Raw genomic sequence first — 22616 nt, 5'->3', positions numbered from 1 at the left:
AGAAATAAGTCATTATTCAGACAAGTTTTTGAGTATATTTCTTGTAATTTATGGTGGCAAATGACACAGGTCCTTGAATAAGGCAAGCTGTTTAGGTATTTCAGTGTCAAAAACAGTTTCAGTACAATAGTTTTTGCTTTTTAAATATACAGGTTGTACTTAGGTAGCATAAAGAAATCCATATTTGTCAGCACATATATGACATGGATATTGTTCTAAATCAAAATGTATATAATTGCTGCACCATATTTTCTGTACCATAATTACTCTTTGTCAATAATTACGCACATATTAGGATGCATGTCATGTATAATTATTTATTTTGATCACAGGATCAAGTGATTAAACATGTACATCACCATAAAGGAAATTAAGGTCCTGCTCCCTTTTCACAATGCAGGAAGTTAGAAGATGCTGAAATGTCAGTACACTGTGCACTGACAATGAGGCACTGAGAACTCTGTGAGAGAATACCACTAGCCTGGTAGTATGTACATAGATGACAATGAAATCCAGTTCTGTTTTGGAATATTAAAAACTCACACTTGGATTTAAAAAAAAAAAAAAAAAGTATTAAAGTGTTCTGCTAATTTTTCAAAACCATTTTTATGTATGGTATAAAAGTTAGAATAAACACCTCAATGCTTTCCACATGAGCCTGTATGAATGGTTTTACTGTTATAAAATGTCAGAATATAGTTTTAAATATTGAGATCAGCAGCACAGCTATATGCTCCTTCAGGCATGAATTCACTGGTTCAAGCATCTGTATATCAGACAACAAATTACTCAAATCTCTTTTCACCAGTGACATAATAAACAGTAAATGGCTGAAAAGGAGTTTGATGAAATATTAAATGGACGCTCTCAAGATATTTAGTGAAGTGGCGGCACTATCACTGCAACATGGAAAGCTAAAGGCTAAGTAGAATTTGCTGAGTCACAGAATCTGCATTGATAGAGACTTCAAGAAAAATCTTTAAAAACTTATGGAAAAAGGACAGCATTCAAATTAACTGCAGTGTTAATAATAATATAATATTAAATAAATAAATAATAAATAATAAAAATAATATTTTTAGGGCATTTATGGTACTAATTAAATACAAATCAGAACTATAAACCTCTATGACTACAAAAGTGTGACTCATTTTAAATGAAGAAGCCACAAAACCAAATCTGAGCTAGTAGTAACTCTGTGAAGACATTCCTGGAAAATCCACCTGTTTAAAGAAACACAGAGGACAGTTTGGTATTTTGGATATTTTAATGGAAGCCTGGCATTGCAGAGCTTTGGAGAAAAACAAACAAACAAAAGAACTAAAAAACAAGCTTGTTGTATTCAGGATGAATAGAATTTATAGGAGTTGTTGAGATGAAATGTAGATCAAACTATCTATTTATTTATTTATTTATTAACAAAGTTTTTGTAGACTGATTGCATTTTTATTTTAGAGACTTTTTAAAAATTGTTGAGGAAAAAAAAAAAAAGTGACAGATAAGCTGCAATCATAGTTCAGCAAATGTAACTACCACCATATCTCTGTGGATGTTGATGATATATCTTCAAGCTGTTTTTGTAAATCTGACCTACTATGTGATAGCAAGAAAAAAATTAATTTGTGGGGACGAAGCCAAGAGTAATAACATTTTTCATACAAATAAAATATTTATCTCGTTATCATCTGTATGTTGGTATGTTGTTTTCTGTGGCATATAGTAGATAGGTAGTAACTAATCTCATTACATCTCAGATATAATACAGGCTCTTGCTTACGAGGAAATACTAGCTTACTCATTTTACTATTGAGTGCAAATCAGCAGTGATAGTGCAGCTTTTACTTCTTATGGTTGCCATAACAACTGTATTATCAAGTTAGCCTTCAACTATTCATTTGTTCCTCTTATACTTTTTTGAAGAACCCTTATTTATTTTGTAGCCCTTTAATAAATATGGATAAAGACTTACATAATCTTCAGTTTACTGTATGATGCTAACTATTTTCTTGATTTCTTCAGATCTGGAGGCCATTACAATATTGTTGAGTCAAATCATTCTGTCCTTTTTTTTTCCAGCATTTCTTCCCCCTTCAATCATTTTAATTGCCACTTCATATTTTCCATTAAGGACTTGTTAGAAATGATATTAAATGAACTGAACTGAGAATACTACATGATATTATCACAGAACATATTATGCCCAAAACATAATACTAGTTAGTGGAAAATGTTTACTTTGGAAGTTTCAAACTGAATAACATAGTCTATATCAATCCAGGATTATTAGTTCTGTTACAGTTGTTTAGTTGCCCTGAAGGCAGGCAACTAATAACCTGCTGATAAAAACAGGCTATAGATACTTTAAGGGAATATAAAAATTAAAACTACTTTGGGCTGTAGAGTCCCATGCCCTTTTAAAAGCACTACATCTTATAATTGCCTTTGTAAAAATGAGCAAGCATTGTATTTGGAGAGATGGGATCCTCGGCTTAGCAGGGCAAAGGCAGCAGGATAGCTGACCTAACAAGGAGAGTTTTATACTAGAAGCAATAGAGGAGGAACAAAGTTACCAGATACTCTGTGAGGGTGTAATGGACAGGGTTGACAAGCACAGGGCCTGGAGTGATGTGAACGAAAGGGAACACAAAATCATCAAACAGAGCTTAAGTGGGATCACCTCTGGTGTTTTGTCCTGTAAGCGAGGAAGTGCAAACAAAGCAACACTATGAAAAATAAAACAAACCCTAGTCTCGTTATGGGAAATTAATATGCAGCAGTGCCTCTCTGAAGTGCCTGTACACTAATGCAGACTGCATGATATGTAACATGAAGAACTTGAGAATCAAAATCATAGCTGCAGAGATATGACTTTGTTGTTCTGTTGGAAACTTGTCGGGATGGCTCCCATGACTGGAGTACTTCTAAATGGTTACAAAGAAGTACAAGGAAGATGAGGATGGGGGGATGCTTTCTATATATAAAGCACAAAGATCTGCCAGGGTAGCTGATACAGAGACCTAAGCTCTTTTAGTTCAGGACTGAAGAGCAGAACAGTATGGGTGGCACTGTAATTGACTTGCTGACCATGCTTCTTTAGATGCCAGCCAGGATATCATTGGACTTCTGTGCTGTGAGGGCACATTGCTTGCTCATATCCAACTTTCCATTCACCAATACCCAAGTCCTAGTTGGCAGGGCTGTGCTAAATCCTTTCATACCCCTGTCTGTACTGATCACAGGGGTTGTCACAACCCAGATACAAGAACTTGCACTTGGCTTTGTTGAACCTCATGAGGTTCACCTAGGCTCACTTCATACCACCCCTCAAACTCAATAAGAACTTCTAAAAGTGAATCTGTAACAAAATGAAGATCAGGCAAAGTACAGACCCACTGATTAATAAGGCAGAGGCTTGGTGACACAGGATGCTTATTTACTGAAGGCCTTTTCATCTCAGTCTTTAGAAACAGTCCTAGGCTCTGGAGGCCAGGTTGTAAGAGGAATAGCCCAGGGAATGCTTAAACAAACTGGACATAGACTGATGGGATGCATCTATGAATTCTAGGAGCTGGCAGATATCACTGTGAGGCCATTCTTGATAATCTTTTTTTGATCACATTGGAGACAGTCAAAAGCTGTCTGGATGTGGTCCTAAGCAACTAGCTCTAGATGTCTCTGCTTAAGCAAGACCCATATGAACCAGATAACCTTGAGAGGTACTTTCCATCATTCTGAGATTAGTGATTTATTTTCATATTTGTCAGGTTGCATGTTTCACGAGTTAATTTGTCAGTTTTACTGAACATTGACAGTACAAAATTACAGAAGTCTTTCAAACACAGGGAAAAAAAAATAAAAAAAATCATTGCATTCTCAGACTGTAAAAGAGTACAAAAATAAAATTGATATAATCTCCTTTTCACTCCTTTGTGCATTACTTTCACAAATTCATTTCCCTCACAAAAAGATAAGCATAAGTTCACAAAATATATTCCAATTAAGTTTCTTATTTAATTACTGTACTTTGTGAAGGTGCAAATAGGTAAAAAAAAGCAAAGGCTTTTGATACTGTCCCCCATGACATCCTTATAACAAAGCTGAGGAAGTATGGGATAGATGAGTGGACGGTGAAGTGGGTTGAGAATTGGCTGAATGGCAGAGTGCAGAGGGTTGTTGTTGGTGGTGCGGTGTCTGGCTGGAAGCCTGTAACTAGCGGCGTCCCCCAGGGGTCTGTACTGGGTCCGGTCTTGTTCAACATCTTCATCAACGACCTTGATGAGGGGATAGTGACCACCCTCAGCAAGTTTGCTGATGACACGAAGTTGGGAGGATTGGCTGATACGCCTGAAGGCTGTGCTGCCATTCAGCGAGACCTCAACAGGCTGGAGAGCTGGGCAGTAAGAAACCGGATGAGGTTTAACAAAAGCAAGTGTAGAATCTTGCACCTGGGTAGAAATAATTGCATGCACCAGTACAGACTGGGGGAAGACCTGCTGGAGAGGAGCTCTCCTGAGAGGGACCTGGGCGTCCTGGTGGACGACAGATTGACCATGAGCCAGCAGTTTGCCCTTGTAGCCAAAAAGGCCAGTGACAAACTGGGGTGTATTAAAAAGAGTGTGTCCAGCAGGTCGAAGGAGGTGATCCTCCCCCTCTACTCTGCCCTGGTGAGGCCTCATCTGGAATATTGTGTCCAGTTCTGGGCTCCCCAGTACAAAAAAGACAGGGATGTCTTGGAAAGAGTCCAGCGGAGGGTCACTAAGATGGTGAAAGGCCTGGAGCATCTCCCCTATGAGGAGAGACTTAGGGAACTTGGTCTGTTTAGCCTTGAAAAAAGAAGGCTGAGAGGGGACTTGATCCAGGTTTATAAATACCTGCGATGTGGGAGCCATAGTGGTGAGTCTGGTCTCTTTTCAGTAGTGCGTGGGGATAGGACTAGGGGTAATGGGATGAAAGTACAGCATAGGAAATTCTGCACGAGTGTGCGGAAGAACTTCTTTACAGTGCGGGTGACGGAGCTCTGGAACAGGCTGCCCAGGGAGGTGGTGGAGTCTCCTTCTCTGGAGATATTTAAGAACTGCCTGGACGCCTACCTGTGTGACATGGTGTAGGGAGCCTGCTTTGGCAGGGGGGTTGGACTCGATGATCTCTAGAGGTCCCTTCCAACCCCTACAATTCTGTGATTCTGTGATTCTGTGAAATACCTGTGTATATCAGTTGAAAATACCGTGAATAAATCATCATAGGACTGCAGCTGTTTTGCTTGGGCAATTATTATTTTTATTTTTTTTATTTTTTTTTAGTTTTACTTCTTAAGAGTATAATATTTAATGTTTCTCTTACTCCAGTTTTGAAGGTCACTAAAATTCTGTAAAACTTTTCTAATTCTCCTTTTCATTGACAGAACATTCTAACTGGAGTCTTTAGCAGATTTCATTATCACATCTTTACTTCTGTACTCAAATCATTAATGGGTTGATTGCTGCTCCTGTCTCATGCATATTTGCACAGCCCACTCTCTCAAGAATCATTTCCAAATGTAATCACCCTTTTAGATGGTTGTATGCTATGTAGCTTTGAAAACCACAGTTCTTTTGAACATCTATGGAATATGTTCTTTGATTGATAGACATTCCTATCAGATATTTATAGTATTTAGCAAGATGTTAATTGATCAGTTTCCTAAGAGGAGCTGCAGTAATTACTGTGGATATAAAATGGTTCATCACAGAAACACTCATTTTTTGTGAATAGGTAACTGGACAGATACTATGATTTCTATCATTATGTATATTTTTTATTGCTATTAAGAATTTCTTTTTTCATTAAATCTTCTTTTGGTTGATAAATTTTGGTTGGTATGTGCTCCATACAATACTATAATTTATTAGTAATATGCATACTATACAAGTCACATAATTTCAATGCTAATTTATCCAGTAAATAAGCACAGGTGTTTTTTTGTGTGGCACCTGAACTGTACTCTTGGCTCCTGCAGTATCATGTTGAGCAACCTTTCAGCTTCAGCAGTGATATTTTATTTCATTGTTATTATATCCTGAAGCATTTGTCCTCTTCCTATGATTACTATTATTTTAGCAGCCCGTTCCAGTGCCTGACCACTCTTTTGGAGAAGAAACCTTTAAAACAGGCTAGACAAAGGAAGATACAACTGAAGAGAGGTATAACCATCTTCAGGTACACCAAAGACAGTTGCAGACAGGAAAGATAGCTCTGTTTGCTAGGCTTAGATTGGAGCATCAGACATAACTTTGCAAAAAAAGATTTAAATTATCTGTTCAGAAAACTGACAATGAGAATAGTGATATAAAATAAAGGCTTGGGAGATTATGAAGCTTCTGTCTTTGGAAATTTTTAACAATACATGAGAAAAAAATACTGCAGTGGTATAACCTTGCCTACTGGCCAAATGTTCATCTAGCTGCTTGCTCAATACTCCCTCCTCAACAGGACAGAAGCAGAAATGGGAATAAGAAAGCTCATGAATTGAGGTAATGACACCAGGTTGCTTGCTACTAGTGTTATGGACAAACTAGATTCAACATAGGGAAAAATTATATAGTTTATTTGCAACTAAAACAGCGTTTGGTAATGTGAAACCAAGATAAACAATAAAACAAACTTTTCCTGTTCGTTTTCTCAGTCCCATTTTTACTTTACCCCTTCACACTTCTCTATTGCTTGCCCAAGCAATGAAGCAATGCATCATCTGCTAGTTTTAAAACCTTTATAAAATTTTGATTTCATGCTTTCACAATACTCCGATACTGATCAGATTAGGAACAATATGGAAGTAGTAATACAAGATAGTGATTTATGCCTGTCATTGTCAATGAATTAGGTTTGTATTATTTACAGAATATTACTTATTTTAGCACTTTGCAGATGCCATAATTTTGAAAAGTCTAAATTTAATACATAAACACTATGTGTGGTTTCTTCATGTAGATCTATTTTTCAGAAAACTATTTTGATAAGTGTTAATTATATGGTCATCAGTAGCATTAGGGTATTAAATATTCCTTGCTTTTAAGAACTTCTGGTAACCTATTATGTTGCATGATCATTACCTGCTGGTGCCTCTTTTAAATCACATAAACAAAACTACTTGCAACTAGTTGTTGAAAAATAGCATTTAAATATGTAGTTCAGCAAAAAGTATGTCATCAACATCAAAAGAAAACCTCTTTCAGCACAGGTAATTTATCTTCTAAGTTGAAAAGAAAACAAAAAACAACAGCAAAAATAAAAACTAAAGAACTACCTACACTACCTGGATGCGAAAGAAGACACAGAAAAATGACATGAGATTTTTAGGTGATTCAAAGCACAGAGCAGTAAATGTATCTGTCTATATTAGGTATATTAAATCTATTTTATCCCTTTTGAGAAATAGTTGCTTTTTGTGCACTCAAATGTACTTGATACAGAGTAATTTGCCAGTGAAATATAGAGATAGGAAATTAACTAATCAGATGAATAATGCTCTGAAATGATAAGGAAACTAAGATACTGAGATCATCATCAGTTGTTATAAGTCACACGTCTGACTGGGACAGTGGATTTTTTGGGAACACAGGAGTAAAGTGGATTGCAAAGGTACCTCATTATAAAAAACTTGAGATATTACAGCATGACAAAGTGAACAATGAAGTGCTCTAATGAGCTGATGGGTACTGTCAGCTTGTAGTCAGCTTTAATGTCAGTGAGACCTCTGAGAAATTGTCTAATCTTTTCCTGCCTGCTTCCCTTTTTTCTATTTTTCTTTCTTCATTCACGATATTCTCTCACTTCCTAAGGTGATTCCTTTCAATTTTCTTCATTTTCTTTCACATCTTCCTTTCTTTGCCTCCTTTCCTTCATTTGATAACATCCAAGAAATATGCACTAAATTTTATCTCGTAGATGTTTCCCTGTAAAACAAAATAACATGTATATGCCAGCACCTTTTATAACTTCTGTATTACATATCATTAACTGTCCATTCTTGAGGCATGAGTTTTGATTGCTTTTAAACTATGCCCTTTTTCTGTTGTTGCTTGCTTGTTTAGAGCTGGAGCTATTTATTAACCATAAAATTAGGGTTCCCTCATAGTGTCTCCCGATGATCACAGATGCTTGCCTAGTCATGATTATGGCTTCTTGATATATGAAAAGGTTGTTGCACTGCAAGAGTTGATTTCATTATGATTCATTAGTGCAGTTTAAATACTAGGATCAGTAGGACAGTGACTGTATCATTAATGGACTAAACCATTCTTTAAGACATATTTCAATCTTTGTAAGTTAACGGTCAAATGTTTTTTGTATCAATATTGCCTCATATTACTTCTTAAGTCATAAGTATTTTCCACCCATTATTCGATAAAATACAGATGGGAGTAGTTTGGCAGCAGCTCTCAAATATCCCATTTGGTTCATCCACCAATGTAAATTTTCCACGTGTAGACTGAAATATCCAGGTTCTTAGATACTACTTGCATCTTTATTCTCTTGTGTATTTTGTAGACAGGAGACGCACTCCAACAGTGCCTCAGAGCATCTTCTATTATCCCTACTTTCACAATATTATGTGTTTATTGCTCAAATAAAAACTACTGTAGACTCTAGTTCCTACAATATTGAGTTCATTTTCCTCCCTATTCAGAACAATTATATCAAGTACTTGAGGAGAATACAAACAAGAATTCTACTTTCAGCCCACACACCCCTGTTCTTCCCTGGTCTCTAAGCTTCTCTGACTAGAAATGTGTGTTCTAAGATTGATATTTAGATGAGACTTATGATTATATGCTAGGAATTGCAATTAGATAAACATTTTTACATTTCCTACCATAATTATTTTAAATAGAAAGTGAACTACAATTGCATTCAGATTCAAATGAGCAGAGATCTGTAAAAAGAAAATTATTATGAACAGCCCTGTTTGGTATCTGAAGAGAACAATGGGACTAAGAATGTAAAAGAAAAAACTGCATTGCTATGCATTAGTAAGCATACTACCTTTGGATGGAAATACAGAAATGCTGGAACACTGAAGCTATATTTTACCACTTCAAAAATTCTAAATTACAGTGAGATATAAGTTTATCATGTTCTTTAAATGATTTCTAACTAAAAAATAAGCTTCAATTTTTCTCCAAGATTTTCAGTTTTTCTGCTGAATTTGCCTTTACTTCATTCAAAGTAAGACAGATGTCTCTATGGGGACTTTGAATAAACAAATACAGTTAAGAGGAAAACATGTTGCCCACATAGATTGTGGATGTCTTGTCCCTGAATGCATTCAAGGCAAGGCTGGATGTGGCTCTGGGCTGCCTGGTCTTGTGGTTGGTGACTCTGCCTGTGGTAGGGAGGCTGAAACTAAATAACCTTTGAAGTCCTTTTTAATCAATGCAATTCTATGAGTTTATAAAAATTCACATGTTTTATACAAATTCTCTAAAGACTTAAGATCTGGCCCAATCAAACAACAGTTAATCAAAAATAGTTTATCTGATATTCTATGTCCTGTTCAGTGATTATGTAACCGGTGCCGGGTTTTGTGATTATTTTTTGTTTGTTTGTTTGTTTGTAATGCATTTATAAAATATTATATTTGAGATGCTACAGACTTTACTTTTTATAGCATATGGAAAGCATAGTTTTGAAAGAGACTTTCTCTTATGTATTTGTGTTTCTATATGTTTCTTTTTGTCAAAAATAAAATTAATATCAACCTAATATACTTCAACCTAAATTACACTGGTGATGAAATTAAGCTTGTTGTAAAATACATTTAACTGAATAGCAATGAGAAAATATATTTTTCCTCTAGTTTCCTTTGTTTCACTATCCATGTATAAAAATGTAACTTCTAATTTATTTTAGATCTTTTAATTTTTGTAAACAGGCAGCTAGAAAAGCCACCTGCACATAGAGAAAATACATCAGTTTCTTCCTCGTAACTTATGGCTGTTTAGATCTCAGTGGTTAGTTATTTAGCTCATAATGTTCGAGTGTTACAAGACTTTCTTAAAATATACAGCATAGCATAGGGGAATAAAAAAGAAAAAGAGTAATTCTACAGTAATACTTGATGTCTCAGTAAAATGCAACATTTGGACCATTGTTATTTTTGTTGTTGTTTGGTTAGTATTAATAAGGGTTATTTCTTAAGAAATCTCATTTTTCAACTATTTTCAACTATTTTCAAATATATCAGTTTAGAACAAGCTAGTAATTTAATCTACTGACTGAAGCTGATACTGATGGCAAAAATCACTTTAGGCCACACAGTAATGCATTCGATTATTCTCTCTTTGCTTTTTTTTTTTTTTTTTTCTTTTTTTTTAAATCTCAGCTATATATATATAACAATCTTACTCTCCCAACTGTAACATCAGCTATAACATTTCAAGGAAGTGTGAAATTGCTTGTGGCCCTAATCCAGCAAATCACTTAGGAGAGAATGCAACTGTGTATAGCCATACAATTGCATAAACATATGCATCTACATCACTTGTATAAAGCTTTGTTCTTTTCTTAAAGTATTCGTGTGGAACTTCCTTTTTTCCAGTTTATGCCTGTTGCCACTTGTTCTGTAGCTAGGTACTGCTGGGAACAGCCTGACTCATCCACTTGATTTCTATCCTTCACATGTTTATAAGTGTTGATGAGATCCCATCTCAGTCTTCTCCTGACTGAACAGAAGCAGGTCTATGAGCCTTTTCTCACAGGGGAGATGCTTCTTGCATCTTTGTAGCCCTTTGCTAGACCACCTTCAGAAATTCCCTGTTTTTCCTTAAATGAGGAGCCCAGAACTGGACACAGTACATCAGACATGACCTCACCAAGACAAAGAGGAGGACGATCCATCTTCCTCAACCTATCATGCTATTCTTAGTCATGCTATTCTTAGTGAACCCCAAGATACCACTGGCTTTCTTGGCCTTGAAGGCACACTACTGGCTCACAGACAATCTGGTGTTCATGAGAAACCTGGCTCTTTCTCTGCAGAGCTCCTTTCCAGCAGGTCATCCCCTACCCTGTACTGAAGTACGAGGTTCTTTTACTCCAGCTGCAGGACTCTACAGTTGCCCTTGTTGAACTTTATGATGTACCTCTCCATTCAATTCTTAAGCCACTTCAGGACTTGCTGAATTGCAGCACAGCCTTCTGTTGCATCAGACACTCTCTTTTCAAATCACATAATAAATGGTTTCGAGTCACATCATAAATAAATAAAAATAAATAATAACTTTTTTTTTTTTTTTTTAATGTGATACTGCCAGTACTATTACCAAACAGAGTGATTTCACAAATCTGAATAGAATTGATAAGGAAAAATTCATTTTCTGACTTCAGTCATTCCAAATATTGTACCCTACATTTCTTCAGACAAACTGTTCATCACAGCTAATGTACAATACCCTAGTGAATTTTATATTCAGTAGACTTAAAATCTGTGCACAATCCAAAAGTGTTAGCACACTGTCATCTATTTTAGACTTATTTTGGTGTTGATAGTGTCACTTTTCTTATAATAGGTCAATTTCTCAAACTGTAGAAATGCATATTTTTTATTCATCTCATTTTCAGTAATCATTCCTTTAGACAGAAATATATATATATTGCTATAATTCACTTCATTAAATGCTTGCTAGTAGGCAGGTTGGATTAGAGTGTCAGTGAAATGTACAATTTACTCTCCAGGGTCTTGACTTACATTTAAGCTTTAGAAAGATCAATAGAATTTGCCCTGACATAAATTTTATTAATAAGGAAACTTGAGTGCAAGTTGACAAATACCTATAAAGTGAGCAAAGGATCACTGACCTCCCCAGTGTTTGAAGCTATTTTAGTAGTAAAAAGTAAACTGAATGAAGAATATGTGTCCAATGTTATCCTTGTGTAAATATATTTGACCATCATACAGAACTATCAGATATTGAGTATACACTCAAAAACTTGAAAATTGTTAAGTATCTTTATTATTAGGTAAGGCTGATTATCTGCATCATGTTTAGGCACAAGTTCAGGCAATTTATTCCCATGTCTGAGTCATACACGACTGATATATAACATCTCTGGTATGCAATAGAAACATTACCTGGAAAATAGTTGAGTCATAGAATCATAGAATCACCAAGGTTGGAAAAGACCTAAAAGATCATCCAGTCCAACCATTCACCTATTACCAACAGCTCCCACTAAACCATGTCCCTCAAAACAACATCCAATCATTCCTTGAACACCCCCAAGGTCGTTGACTCCACCAACTCCCTGAGCAGTCCATTCCAGTGCCTTTCTGAGAAGTTTAATTAACTAATTAATCAATTAATCATCAGATCAGAGAGGACAGGAAGTGCTTTAGGAACACGTTAAATGTTCAGCGGTGAAACATGTCTACTTTGTAGATATATTTAAAGCATGCACTATACTTTATGACAGTTTGTGCTTTAAATATAGCAACAATACTGAGCAAGTGTTAATCCCTAAACTTTGAAATTTCTACTTTAAATTATCTAAAAAATTGATTAAAAATCATTTGTAAATGTAACTGTAAAAAGGGCAAGGAAAACAAACCACCTTGTATTACTATATAGAGATCATTCTATAATAAGAAATAAATGTTTCTGAGACTTGAGACAGGTGAGAATTGCAAACTCTTATTGTGAACATGCCGTTACAGATCTCAAGGTACTGCATATACTTCATATACATGAAATAACATGATTAAAAAATCCTAACACCATTTAAAAAAAAAACCAACAAACCATAGCATTCATTTTCTTCCACAACACTACAAAATCTACACTCATTTTGGTGTCAACCATAACAATGGCCAGAAGGCTTGGCCATGCTTCCATTCCAGTGACACCGAGCAGTTATAATGTTTTTATTTAGGTTATACATTTATAAAATATTCATGTAAATAATAATATGTAAATAATACTATTTTTTGAGATTATTTCAGTACCAAGGATCATCACTCTCATAATCTTAAGCTTTCTCAGAGTAAACTGTCATCCTTGACAACAGGCACTATCAGTGAGTTTAAAAGAAAGAAGAAAAAAAAAAAAAAGAGTGGAAATGATTAAAAAAGTCTGAATAGACTTGATCTCTAATTGCCCACTACTCTTCACTTTCCTGCATCCCTGTTGTTGCCATCTCTGTTCTGTGAAAACACTGAAAATCAAACTTGGCACAGTAAGTATCTGTTCAGGCTGGCTCCACCCCATTCTAGCACCTTGTGTGTGAGGTGCTCAAGTGCTGGAAGGCAGCATCTAAAAATATGTAAGATATGTAAAAGAAGCCTGAGATGGTCTCTTGACTAATGGGAGAGAATCTTCCACCATGGATCTTATACTTCCCTCTTCAAAGATCTCAGAAGGCTGATTAATTCTTATGAGTCTGACTCCCATGCAAGAGATGTGTGTGTTGATCTTGTTCCCAAGAGGAACACTAGAAAGCTGTATGTAACACCCAAGTGAAAAAATAGGTACTTGGAAGACTAGCTTTATGTTTCTTCTTTTGTATAATATATTTGGAATACTATTAATAAGGCTATGGGTATTAATTTGGACTATAACTGTTAGCTCTGGATAAATTGAACCATGCTGTTAAAATACTAATTGTATAAATAATAGATTTTTCACTCCATATTAAAATACATTGGTGTGTATATTTATAATTATGACCTTTCTCAAAGTACTTGGGATTTAATTAATGGATTAAGCAAACAGACCATCTTAAACTAGAGCACCTAGATGATGGAAGCTCTAAAAAAGTAGCACAACATCTCCTGTTCAACAGGTGATGAGGGAACTAGCCATAGACTGTAAAGAGGTTAACCGAGTCTCTGGGAAAGGCAGGAAACAAGGATTTTTATTATAGAAATATGTGGGGGAAAAAAGGCAGCAGTCTCATGTTCAATAGAGTACTGTATTTAATCTCTTATCTCCCTTTTTCCCACCGGAAGAGTAAAAAGCCTCCTACATATAACAAAATACATTCAAGTGGCAAAATACTGCTCTCAGTCCATTGCTATCCACGGTAAATACCTTAAGCATTGCCATTACAGATAGCTAAGATACTGCTATTTTCTGCAGATTGTGAATTAGTTACATTAATTTTCAGTGCATCTTCAAATGAGGATCACAAAATCTGTCAGAATGCTAGTTTCTGAAACATTCTCTTTGTTAGAGGATGTATAAGAGGCACATCCTCTATGGAGACCAGAATCTAACTATCCTCTTTTCATCTGTGGAAACCCAGTTCCATGCACCCAGAGACCTAGACGTCCTTTCTCATGAAAGCTGCTACTTTCCCATTTGCATGTTCAACCACTGGCAAAGATGAACAGGTATGCATGTGATGGATGCACACATACACAAAAGACACCAATTTGGCCAGCTACAAAGATGGTCCAAACAGAAGGCACTGGTTTTAACAACCTTCATGTGAAACACCACCAAAAGTGACATAAAACGTAAGTACAGAATACCAAAACTCTGTCCTCCCCTCTGATCTATCAAGATCGAATGTCACTCACTAGAACACATACATTTATATACCTCAATTTTCACTGACAAGAAATTTTGCATTTTCTTTCAGATTATGCTGTTACTGCTAATAGCATTTTGTTTATTAAGGTTTATAAGATCTTAAGCATCATTTGCACATTCTTGGTTTGTGTTCATGTTTTCTGTGCATGAGTTCAATCACTAAAATAGATGAAAGGTTTTAATCTACTACCAACTCACATACTTAGAATAGCATCCTCAATAAACAATTTGCAATTAAACAACACATCTTGTCTGATAACAATATAGTTACAGTGGAATAACAGAAAAATGTATTTTTATATCTTTATAATTCTTTAGATAACTCTTCTTGAAATTGCCCTAATACACACTAGCACAGACAGAAATGTAAATTTACAACAAGCATATTTTGTCAGACAATAATTGCAATAATATATTGTATACTTTTGAATCGGTTCTGATGTAAGTTATACCTATGTACTGCATACTTCCACATAATAGTTAAAACTGAAGTAATTCATATAACAACAGAAAGAAAAAAATAAAATGAGGTAATTTCACAGAATAGAGTCACCTAAGTTGGAAAACATCTCCATGATCACCAAATCCAACCACCAACCTCATCTTCACCTACTGGAGTCCCATCCCTAAAACATCCCACTTTGTGCTACTTCCATGCATCTTTTACATACTTCTTTGACTAAGGATCGCACCACTTCTCTGAGCAGCCTGTTCAAATGTTTGACTGTCCTGTCATGAAGAAATTCTTCCCTATATCCAGGGATATAGTACCTTCTCAGGCACAACTCATTTTCTTCTCGTTCTACCACTTGCTAGAGTGATAAAGAGAACCTCCTCCATTCCTGAAGGCCTCCAGTGATACTTATTTTGCTTAGAAGGAAGAAGGAATGCTCAATTTCATTTTAACTTGATAGAGAAGAAGGTGAGAGATAATTCAAAATCTCAATTTCTGTCCTTCCTTTCCTTCTCAATTCTTACTAGAAACCTAGAAGACTGTAGTGCAATGACTGCTTCCAGTCATTGGAAACCTTCTCTAGAGTTGAGTGCATTGAACTATTTTCATCTGATTGTGTGTTCAGGTAAATATAGAAGAATTTTCCTTGCCACCTCAGCTCAACCTCCGTAGGTGAAAACTGTAAAGATTCAAATATTTCAAAGAAATGTTTCAGGAGAGAAAGGGACAAAAGTAGGTATTTTATAAAGATATAGATCAGGCACGGGAAAAAACTTTACTGAAAGACTTTTCTTCTTTTGAAAAAAAGGCGTTTCAGCTTCCACAGAATGAAGCTGATTGTGATACCCAATACAGTGAAGGAAGGATAACAGTAAGTTGGCAGAAAGCACTGATCTGCCTGGGAGAAGGAAGGACCTACAGAGGAAATGCAAGCAGGCTGGATAGATGGTGTGAGGACAGTGGCATGAAGTCCAACAAAATCAAGTGCCAGGTCCTGCACTTTGGCCACAGCAACCACAGGCAATGCTATAGGCTTGTGGCAGAGTGACTGGAGGACTGTGTAGAGGAAACAGACCTTGGATGCACTGCTGAACATGAGCCAGCAGTGTGCCCAGGTAGCCAAGATGGCCAACAGTATTCTGGCTTGTATCAGAAACAATGGTGCCAGCAGGAGCAGGGAAGTGACCATCCTCCTGTACTCAGCTCTGGTGAGGCTGCATCTCAGATACTGTGTAGAGTTTTGGGCCCCTCACTCTGTCAGGAAAGACATTGAAGCCCTGGAGTGTGTCCAGAGAAGAGAAATGAAGCTGTGGAGGGGTCTAAATCACAAGTCTTATGAGGAGCATCTGAGGGAGCTGGGATTGTCTAGTCTGGAAAAGAGGAGGCCCAAAGGAGACGTTATTGCTCTCTATAACAACCTGAAGGGAGATTGTGATGAGGTGGGAGCCAGCCTCTTCTCCCATGTGAATAGCAATAGGACTAGAGGGAACGGCCCTCAAGTTGTGCCAGAGAAGATTGAGGTTGGATGTTAGAAAGAAATTCTTCTCTGAGCAAGTGGTCAAATGCTGTAGTAGGTTGCCCGAGGAGGTGGTGGAGTCACTGAACATGGAGGTGTTCGAGAAATGTTTAGATATTGAACTGAGGGACATGATTTAGTGGGAAATATTGATGGTAGGTGGACAGGTGGACCGGGTGATCCTAGAGGTCTTTTCCAACCTTGGAGATGCTGTGATTCTAAAACAGGGGAAGAATATAAGGTGGAGTAATATATAATCAGGAATAAATATTTTTTTAAATACAATTATACACAGACTCAACTAAAATATCAACAAGAACATTCAATCTCTCATTAAGAAAACAAAGACTGACACTTGAATCCCTGTTACTTTCATCTAATTCCCTTCCTGCTATCCACTGTATTTTGCTTTACTTTTAATTTCATGTCTCAATGTAATTATTTTTATTATTATAATTTCTTTATTTTCAGGGATAACTAATGATTTCATGAAATATACATTTTTAGAAGTTTTACTTCTACTTGTAATTACTTGCCCTTGAGTATTCTAACTAGCTTTATGCTTATCTTATTCTTAAATAATGTTCTACTGAACACTGCTACTTCTCTTATATCAACACAAAAAATCTCTGCTGTGAAGTACAAGAATTATCAGCTTTATATTTGAAGGCTGACTTCCAAAAAAATAAAAGTGATCGTGATAGGTTTTGTGTGGACACATTTTCTAATTTAAGCTGCTCTCATAAAAACATTGTATTTATGAAATGAATCACAAGAAAACTGATCGGCTTCTTTTTATTTAAGCTGATCCTCAATTCTTGCAAAACTGTACCTGACAACCAGTGAATTGATTTGCAAAGATTTTGAGAATTATGAACCTTTTCTTGCCATATTGCCAACAAGAGGAAGGTCCTCATGGATGTGAACTAAGTATCAAAAGCTTGTGTCATTTATACAGTTCTACTTTAGTACAAGGGTCCTTTAAAATAGTCACAGAAAAGTCTGATTTCCTTATGTTACACGACCTTAAAAAAAAAAACTTAAAACTTAAAAGAAAAGATTCACTCCATTATTAAAGATCAAGAAAAAAAAATAAAAAAAATTAAAAAAATGATTTGTCTTACCTGTAAAGCCCTTGTCACATTCACAAAGAAAGGTGTTTGGAGTAACATTGCTGCAGTTACCATTGAAACATGTATGTGGCTGGCATTGTCCAACTATTTCTGTACAATTTTTACCTATTTAAAAGTAATAATAAGAGCACTGAACATAATTAAATATTTTATTTTTTCTCAATATTCCAAATATATACATTAAATAAAATAATACATTAGATGGATGGATAAATATTAGTGCTAATTTTGGTTAGTATCATTCAAGATAATTACTGATGTTTTAAAGAATAGTACAAAAGCATTTAGTTGCTTTAATGTGAACTAATGTTTAACTACCTCATCTACCATATGGTTACAAATTCATGCGTAACAAAATCCAGAAATGCAATTAATATAGTAGATTTTTTTTTTTGTCAGCTTTGACATGAATATAGCGTACAGTTTGTTCCAGCATAAAAAGTAAAAATGGAAAACAAAGCTGTTTTCAGGTGGAGTCCAATTTTTGACTAAATTTTTCTTAATATGCATCTTTCTGAGAATTACAATTTCAATTATGTATGCTATTACAACATACGGACATAAAAAAACATGAATTTGCTTGTTACTTGTATTGTTACTATAACATTATTCAGCAATTTTCCCATTTTCTAATACACTTCTTATTATGGAAAATGTTTTTACTTCCAGTGCTTTTGTGCAGCCATGATTCGATGGTTTAATCTCCTAGTACTTCTTGTTCTCACACAGTTTATTTATTGGACCAGTACTATCAGTACAAAGTGATGGCATTAGCCAATACTGTCCCATGTAGGCTAGCAGAATATTTTGAGTATTGCTTAATGACTGCATTAAACATGATTAGTTTTAATTACTTATGAACATCCCTATCAGTCTGAATAATAGGAGTAGCAGGCTTTATTATTTTCAAAGCATTTTACGCAGTCCCTGGAAGATACAAAAGAAATGGGAAACACACTAAATCAGTGATTTCTGGCATCAGTATACTGCTACTTTTTAAAATTCTAAATTATTAAAAGATTTTTTTTCTCATAACACTGACATATTCATACTTGCATAATCTGTTTGCAAATGCACTGGTAACTGAACTATTATGCCATTTGAAAAACAAGGAAAAATAAATTACGTCAAACTTTATGTAACAGAATTTAAAAATTATGTCTGTGAACCTTACTCATTTCTGACTCACCAAATGTGTTTCCTAACATAGCATCACAATTGAAAGAGCATAGAATTGTAGCAACTGAAGGAACTTTTGCTAGAATTCTGCTCCACTATATTATATTATAGACAGAAGTACAACAACCTTTCTTAATTCTGGTACTTTCTGGTTTCCTGAGCTGAATTATTCTGAATACCTTTTTGTTTTGTTTTTTTTTTTAAAGTCATCTCCTTTTATTTTTCCATTAAATCAAGACAATGATTAGGTAAGAATGTATATAATCATACTGTACTCTGATAGCAAACAAAAATGTTATTGCCTACATGGGTTTTATATAAATACTGCAGCTTTACATACATAAGAGTTCAGTATTATTGGTTTCTTACTGCATGAAATATTAAGTCTGCTGATAGCAACAATTTCCTAAAGAAGTATGTTTAGCAAACTTATTTGGAAAGGAATATAAAATGTAAAAATTATGGAATAAAAACATTTTTGTTTGTTTTATTTTTTTCCTTTTCCTAATTAAATGATTGTTCTTTTTATTGAAAACATATTGATTTTTAAATTTTTGGAATTTTGTTTAAGTAACTGTTTCTGCATGGGCAGATTCACAGGAACTTCTTTTACTTTGTGTAAGAAATTTTTTTTGCTCATCAAACAAGAAAAAAATCTGTTACTTCTGTCATGTGCTTATAGCAAAAAGAAGCATAGAGAAGATCTTCTAATTCTTTCTCCACAGTGAACACAAGAACCTAAGCAATTACAAACTGTCTTTGAATGACTGCCTAGTTTCCTATGGGAGATTAACATTAAAAGTCAGTGCATGTGTACTGCAGGGGCAATGGACAACCAAACTGTATGGAAACATTGCTAGTGACATGCTTGCTTTATATATATTTATACTCCTTAATGCACAATAATGCTTATTCATAGATAGAAAATAATACCTGAAAACTCTGGAGGACAAGCACATTCATACGAATTTCTGGTACCTTCTGATTTCTCAATACAAGAGGCATTGTTGTGGCAAGGTTTAGTGGAGCACACATTAAACTTCTGGCAGAATTTTCCAGAATATTGTGAGAAACAATGGCAGCTATACTGTTTTTCCCAAACGTGGCTTAAACATCTTCCATGCTTGGAGCACAATGGTGCATCTGGAGTCTCTTGACAAAGCTGCTGCTTCACAGTTACATTCAGACGAAGGCCCATGTTGCACAGATGTGGGCCTCTCTTATGTAGCTCTGCAAAGTAATGAGTTCCAACACTGAGCCAGGTAGGGTCAACTTTGTGCAGTCCTCTTACCTGGCAAACAAAAATCTGCTGCTCTTCGAGAAAGATAGTTTTAGGGCAATTAATAAATTCTTCTTTGGAGACATTTATCAAATTCATTCCATAGGACTCAAATGATGGCTCAGAAGAGATGAAGAGACTATCACCTAATTGAAGTTGTACAGGACATATCTGAGGGACACTGAGATTTTTGTCTTCCTTGGTAATATTTTTATTCACATTCCAGCATTCTGAGTGAAAGTCTGTGCATATATTTCTTCTTAGTGTCCACTCCATTACAACATGCTTTGGTTCCACTCTCCATTCAGCAATTATTTGTCTCTCACATATAGTCTGCCCCTTCACAATGCAGAGCTGAAGAAAGCACACAACCATGTAAAGTGTTGTTTTTGGAGTCATTGTTTCAACTGGCACATGAGAGTCTTTATTCACATCTGCTTTATTATTGAAGATGGATGCAGATCACCTGTTTCCTAAGCTGCTTCTGTGTTCTCTTTGGCAGCCTAGGAGTTAAAACAGAGAAAAACATTTCTGCTTTCATGGTAAACGCAGTATACTAATGAAGCCCCATTAAAAGAAGAAAAAAAAAAAAAAAAAAAAAAGAATCAAAGACACAGCAAAGCAGGGTCAAAATGTAATAATAATGTCAGAATTCTTTTTCTGACATTCATCAGCTTTTTTCTGTCTTTTGGGGAGAACTCACTGAAGGATCTGATTTTATTTATGTACAGAGCTTAACAGTATGTAGCACCTGCCTCTGATGAAAGAAAGCAACATCCAGTCAGTTCTATACGCAGAACTGTACTGTATGCAGAAACATTCTATAGACAGTCTGATGAAACTGTGTATTAACTATGGTAAAAACACAGGGCAAGCATTTACTACACTGGAGTAAATGACTTCTCTTCCCAACTGGTCAGAGACTTGCTTTTGCCTTTGCCTTCTTGTTCTCCCTCTCCCTTCATCTTCTCTAGCGTCAAAGTAATCTTCACTGTTTGAGCCAATGTTCAACAGACTTGGACCTCCTTTGTAAATCATGCATGAGAGCTTGGCCCAATGACCTTTGTGAAGCAATGACCAGAGCTGATAAAGTCTTAGAGGAAAGCATAAGGTTGTGAATCATGAACTAGTAACAGTGCAAGACCTGAGGCTTACAATGTTCAACTCGAAAGGAGTAGAAGCTACATTTTGCTCATCTCCTCAAAACTGTTTTATTTTCATTTAATTAATTCCAATTCTGACTTCAGATAAGTTAGACATACCCTAAGCACCTACTCGACAGCCAGACGGGTAGGATAATTTCTAATTCCTCACTATTTCCACAACTGGGAGCTAACTCCCTGTAGAGGAAAAAATCAAATAAATAAATAAAAAAGTACTCAGTCTTGCAGAACTGCTATCCTTGAATACCATCATCTTGACTGTCACATGATGTTCAGCAATATCACTAGATAATATTCTAGCAAATGTATAGTTTGGATCATTTAGCATTTTTTTCTTTCCATCCAGCAGAGCTGAACTATTATATCCATTATAGCTGTTATTACATTTGCCACTATTATCAGATATAAATGTCTATGCTTTATATTATTGCGTATTAAGAAATTCTACATTCTGGAAGCTGTCTTTACATACTTTTTTTTTTTTTGTAATGAGATTTTGTCAAGTGTTACTAAAATTAATGTTTATAAAAGGTTACCTTTCTTTTTAGACACTTTGAAAAGAGAGCAATTGAATGACTAACACAGAAGTATTCTTGTCCACATAGTTTTCCTTACATCTCTATAATTCTGCACATATCTGACATCAAATACAGGCTTCTTTTTTAACTGATAAAGGGTGTTTTTTCAGAGTGCTTGCATGGGAAAAAACTTCTGAACTCTGAGCAAGCAATCAGTTACATTAAAATAGTTGATATTTGATCTTTACAAAATTCATTATTAGCCTTCACACAACTGAAAGATATTACTGTAAGAGTACTAGAATAGCCAACTTTAAATAAGCAAATACATCCTGTAAAGCATTGGCAAGAACAGGGCAAGATGCAAAATACAGAAATAAAAACCAACAGAGAATAAAGATTGTTTGTGTTAGCAATAAAATCATGAGGAAAAATTATATAGTAAAGAGTATTAAAAGTTAATTAAAAGACCTCTGCCTGAAATAGTTTCAATAATAATATAGATGGCACAGAAATTAAAATAATAATAATAAAAAAACCACAATAATCACAAAATGCGCCCCAGTGGTGCAGTGGTAGGAATGCCACTTTGCAACACTGGAGCCCGGGTTCGAATCTCCCCTGTGGCACAAATGGTAGAAGAGCCACTCTGCTACACAAGAGGCTCAAATCCCGGGGGTTGGACTCGATCTCTAAGGTCCCTTCCAACCTGCACGAGACTGTGATACTGTGAAAATGCTGATATCATAAGTCATCAGACAAAGTTGTTCCATGAGATAAAATCTGAAAGCAATTGTAACTGTCAGA

The 22616-nt window shown here is 35.5% G+C and overlaps 1 protein-coding gene across 2 annotated transcripts in view; it reads right to left on the bottom strand.

Annotated features, from left to right (window-relative positions):
- Window positions 1-22616, bottom strand: part of EYS (EGF-like photoreceptor maintenance factor) — a 779301-nt gene that overhangs the window by 698153 nt on the left and 58532 nt on the right. For both annotated transcript variants that reach the window (XM_085543820.1, XM_085543822.1), the window contains exons 2-3: window positions 19783-20631; window positions 17662-17775 (exon numbers count right to left, since the gene is read on the bottom strand). In XM_085543820.1, the coding sequence (XP_085399946.1) occupies window positions 17662-17775; window positions 19783-20527 (859 nt within the window). In that variant the 5' untranslated portion in view covers window positions 20528-20631. The remainder of the gene's footprint in view (window positions 1-17661; window positions 17776-19782; window positions 20632-22616) is intronic.

Source organism: Coturnix japonica, chromosome 3 (assembly GCF_054131305.1).
Source record: "Coturnix japonica strain WE chromosome 3, WE-NBRP24, whole genome shotgun sequence".
Classification (NCBI taxonomy): Eukaryota; Metazoa; Chordata; class Aves; order Galliformes; family Phasianidae; genus Coturnix; species Coturnix japonica.
This window is presented reverse-complemented; position numbering and strand designations above follow the sequence as displayed.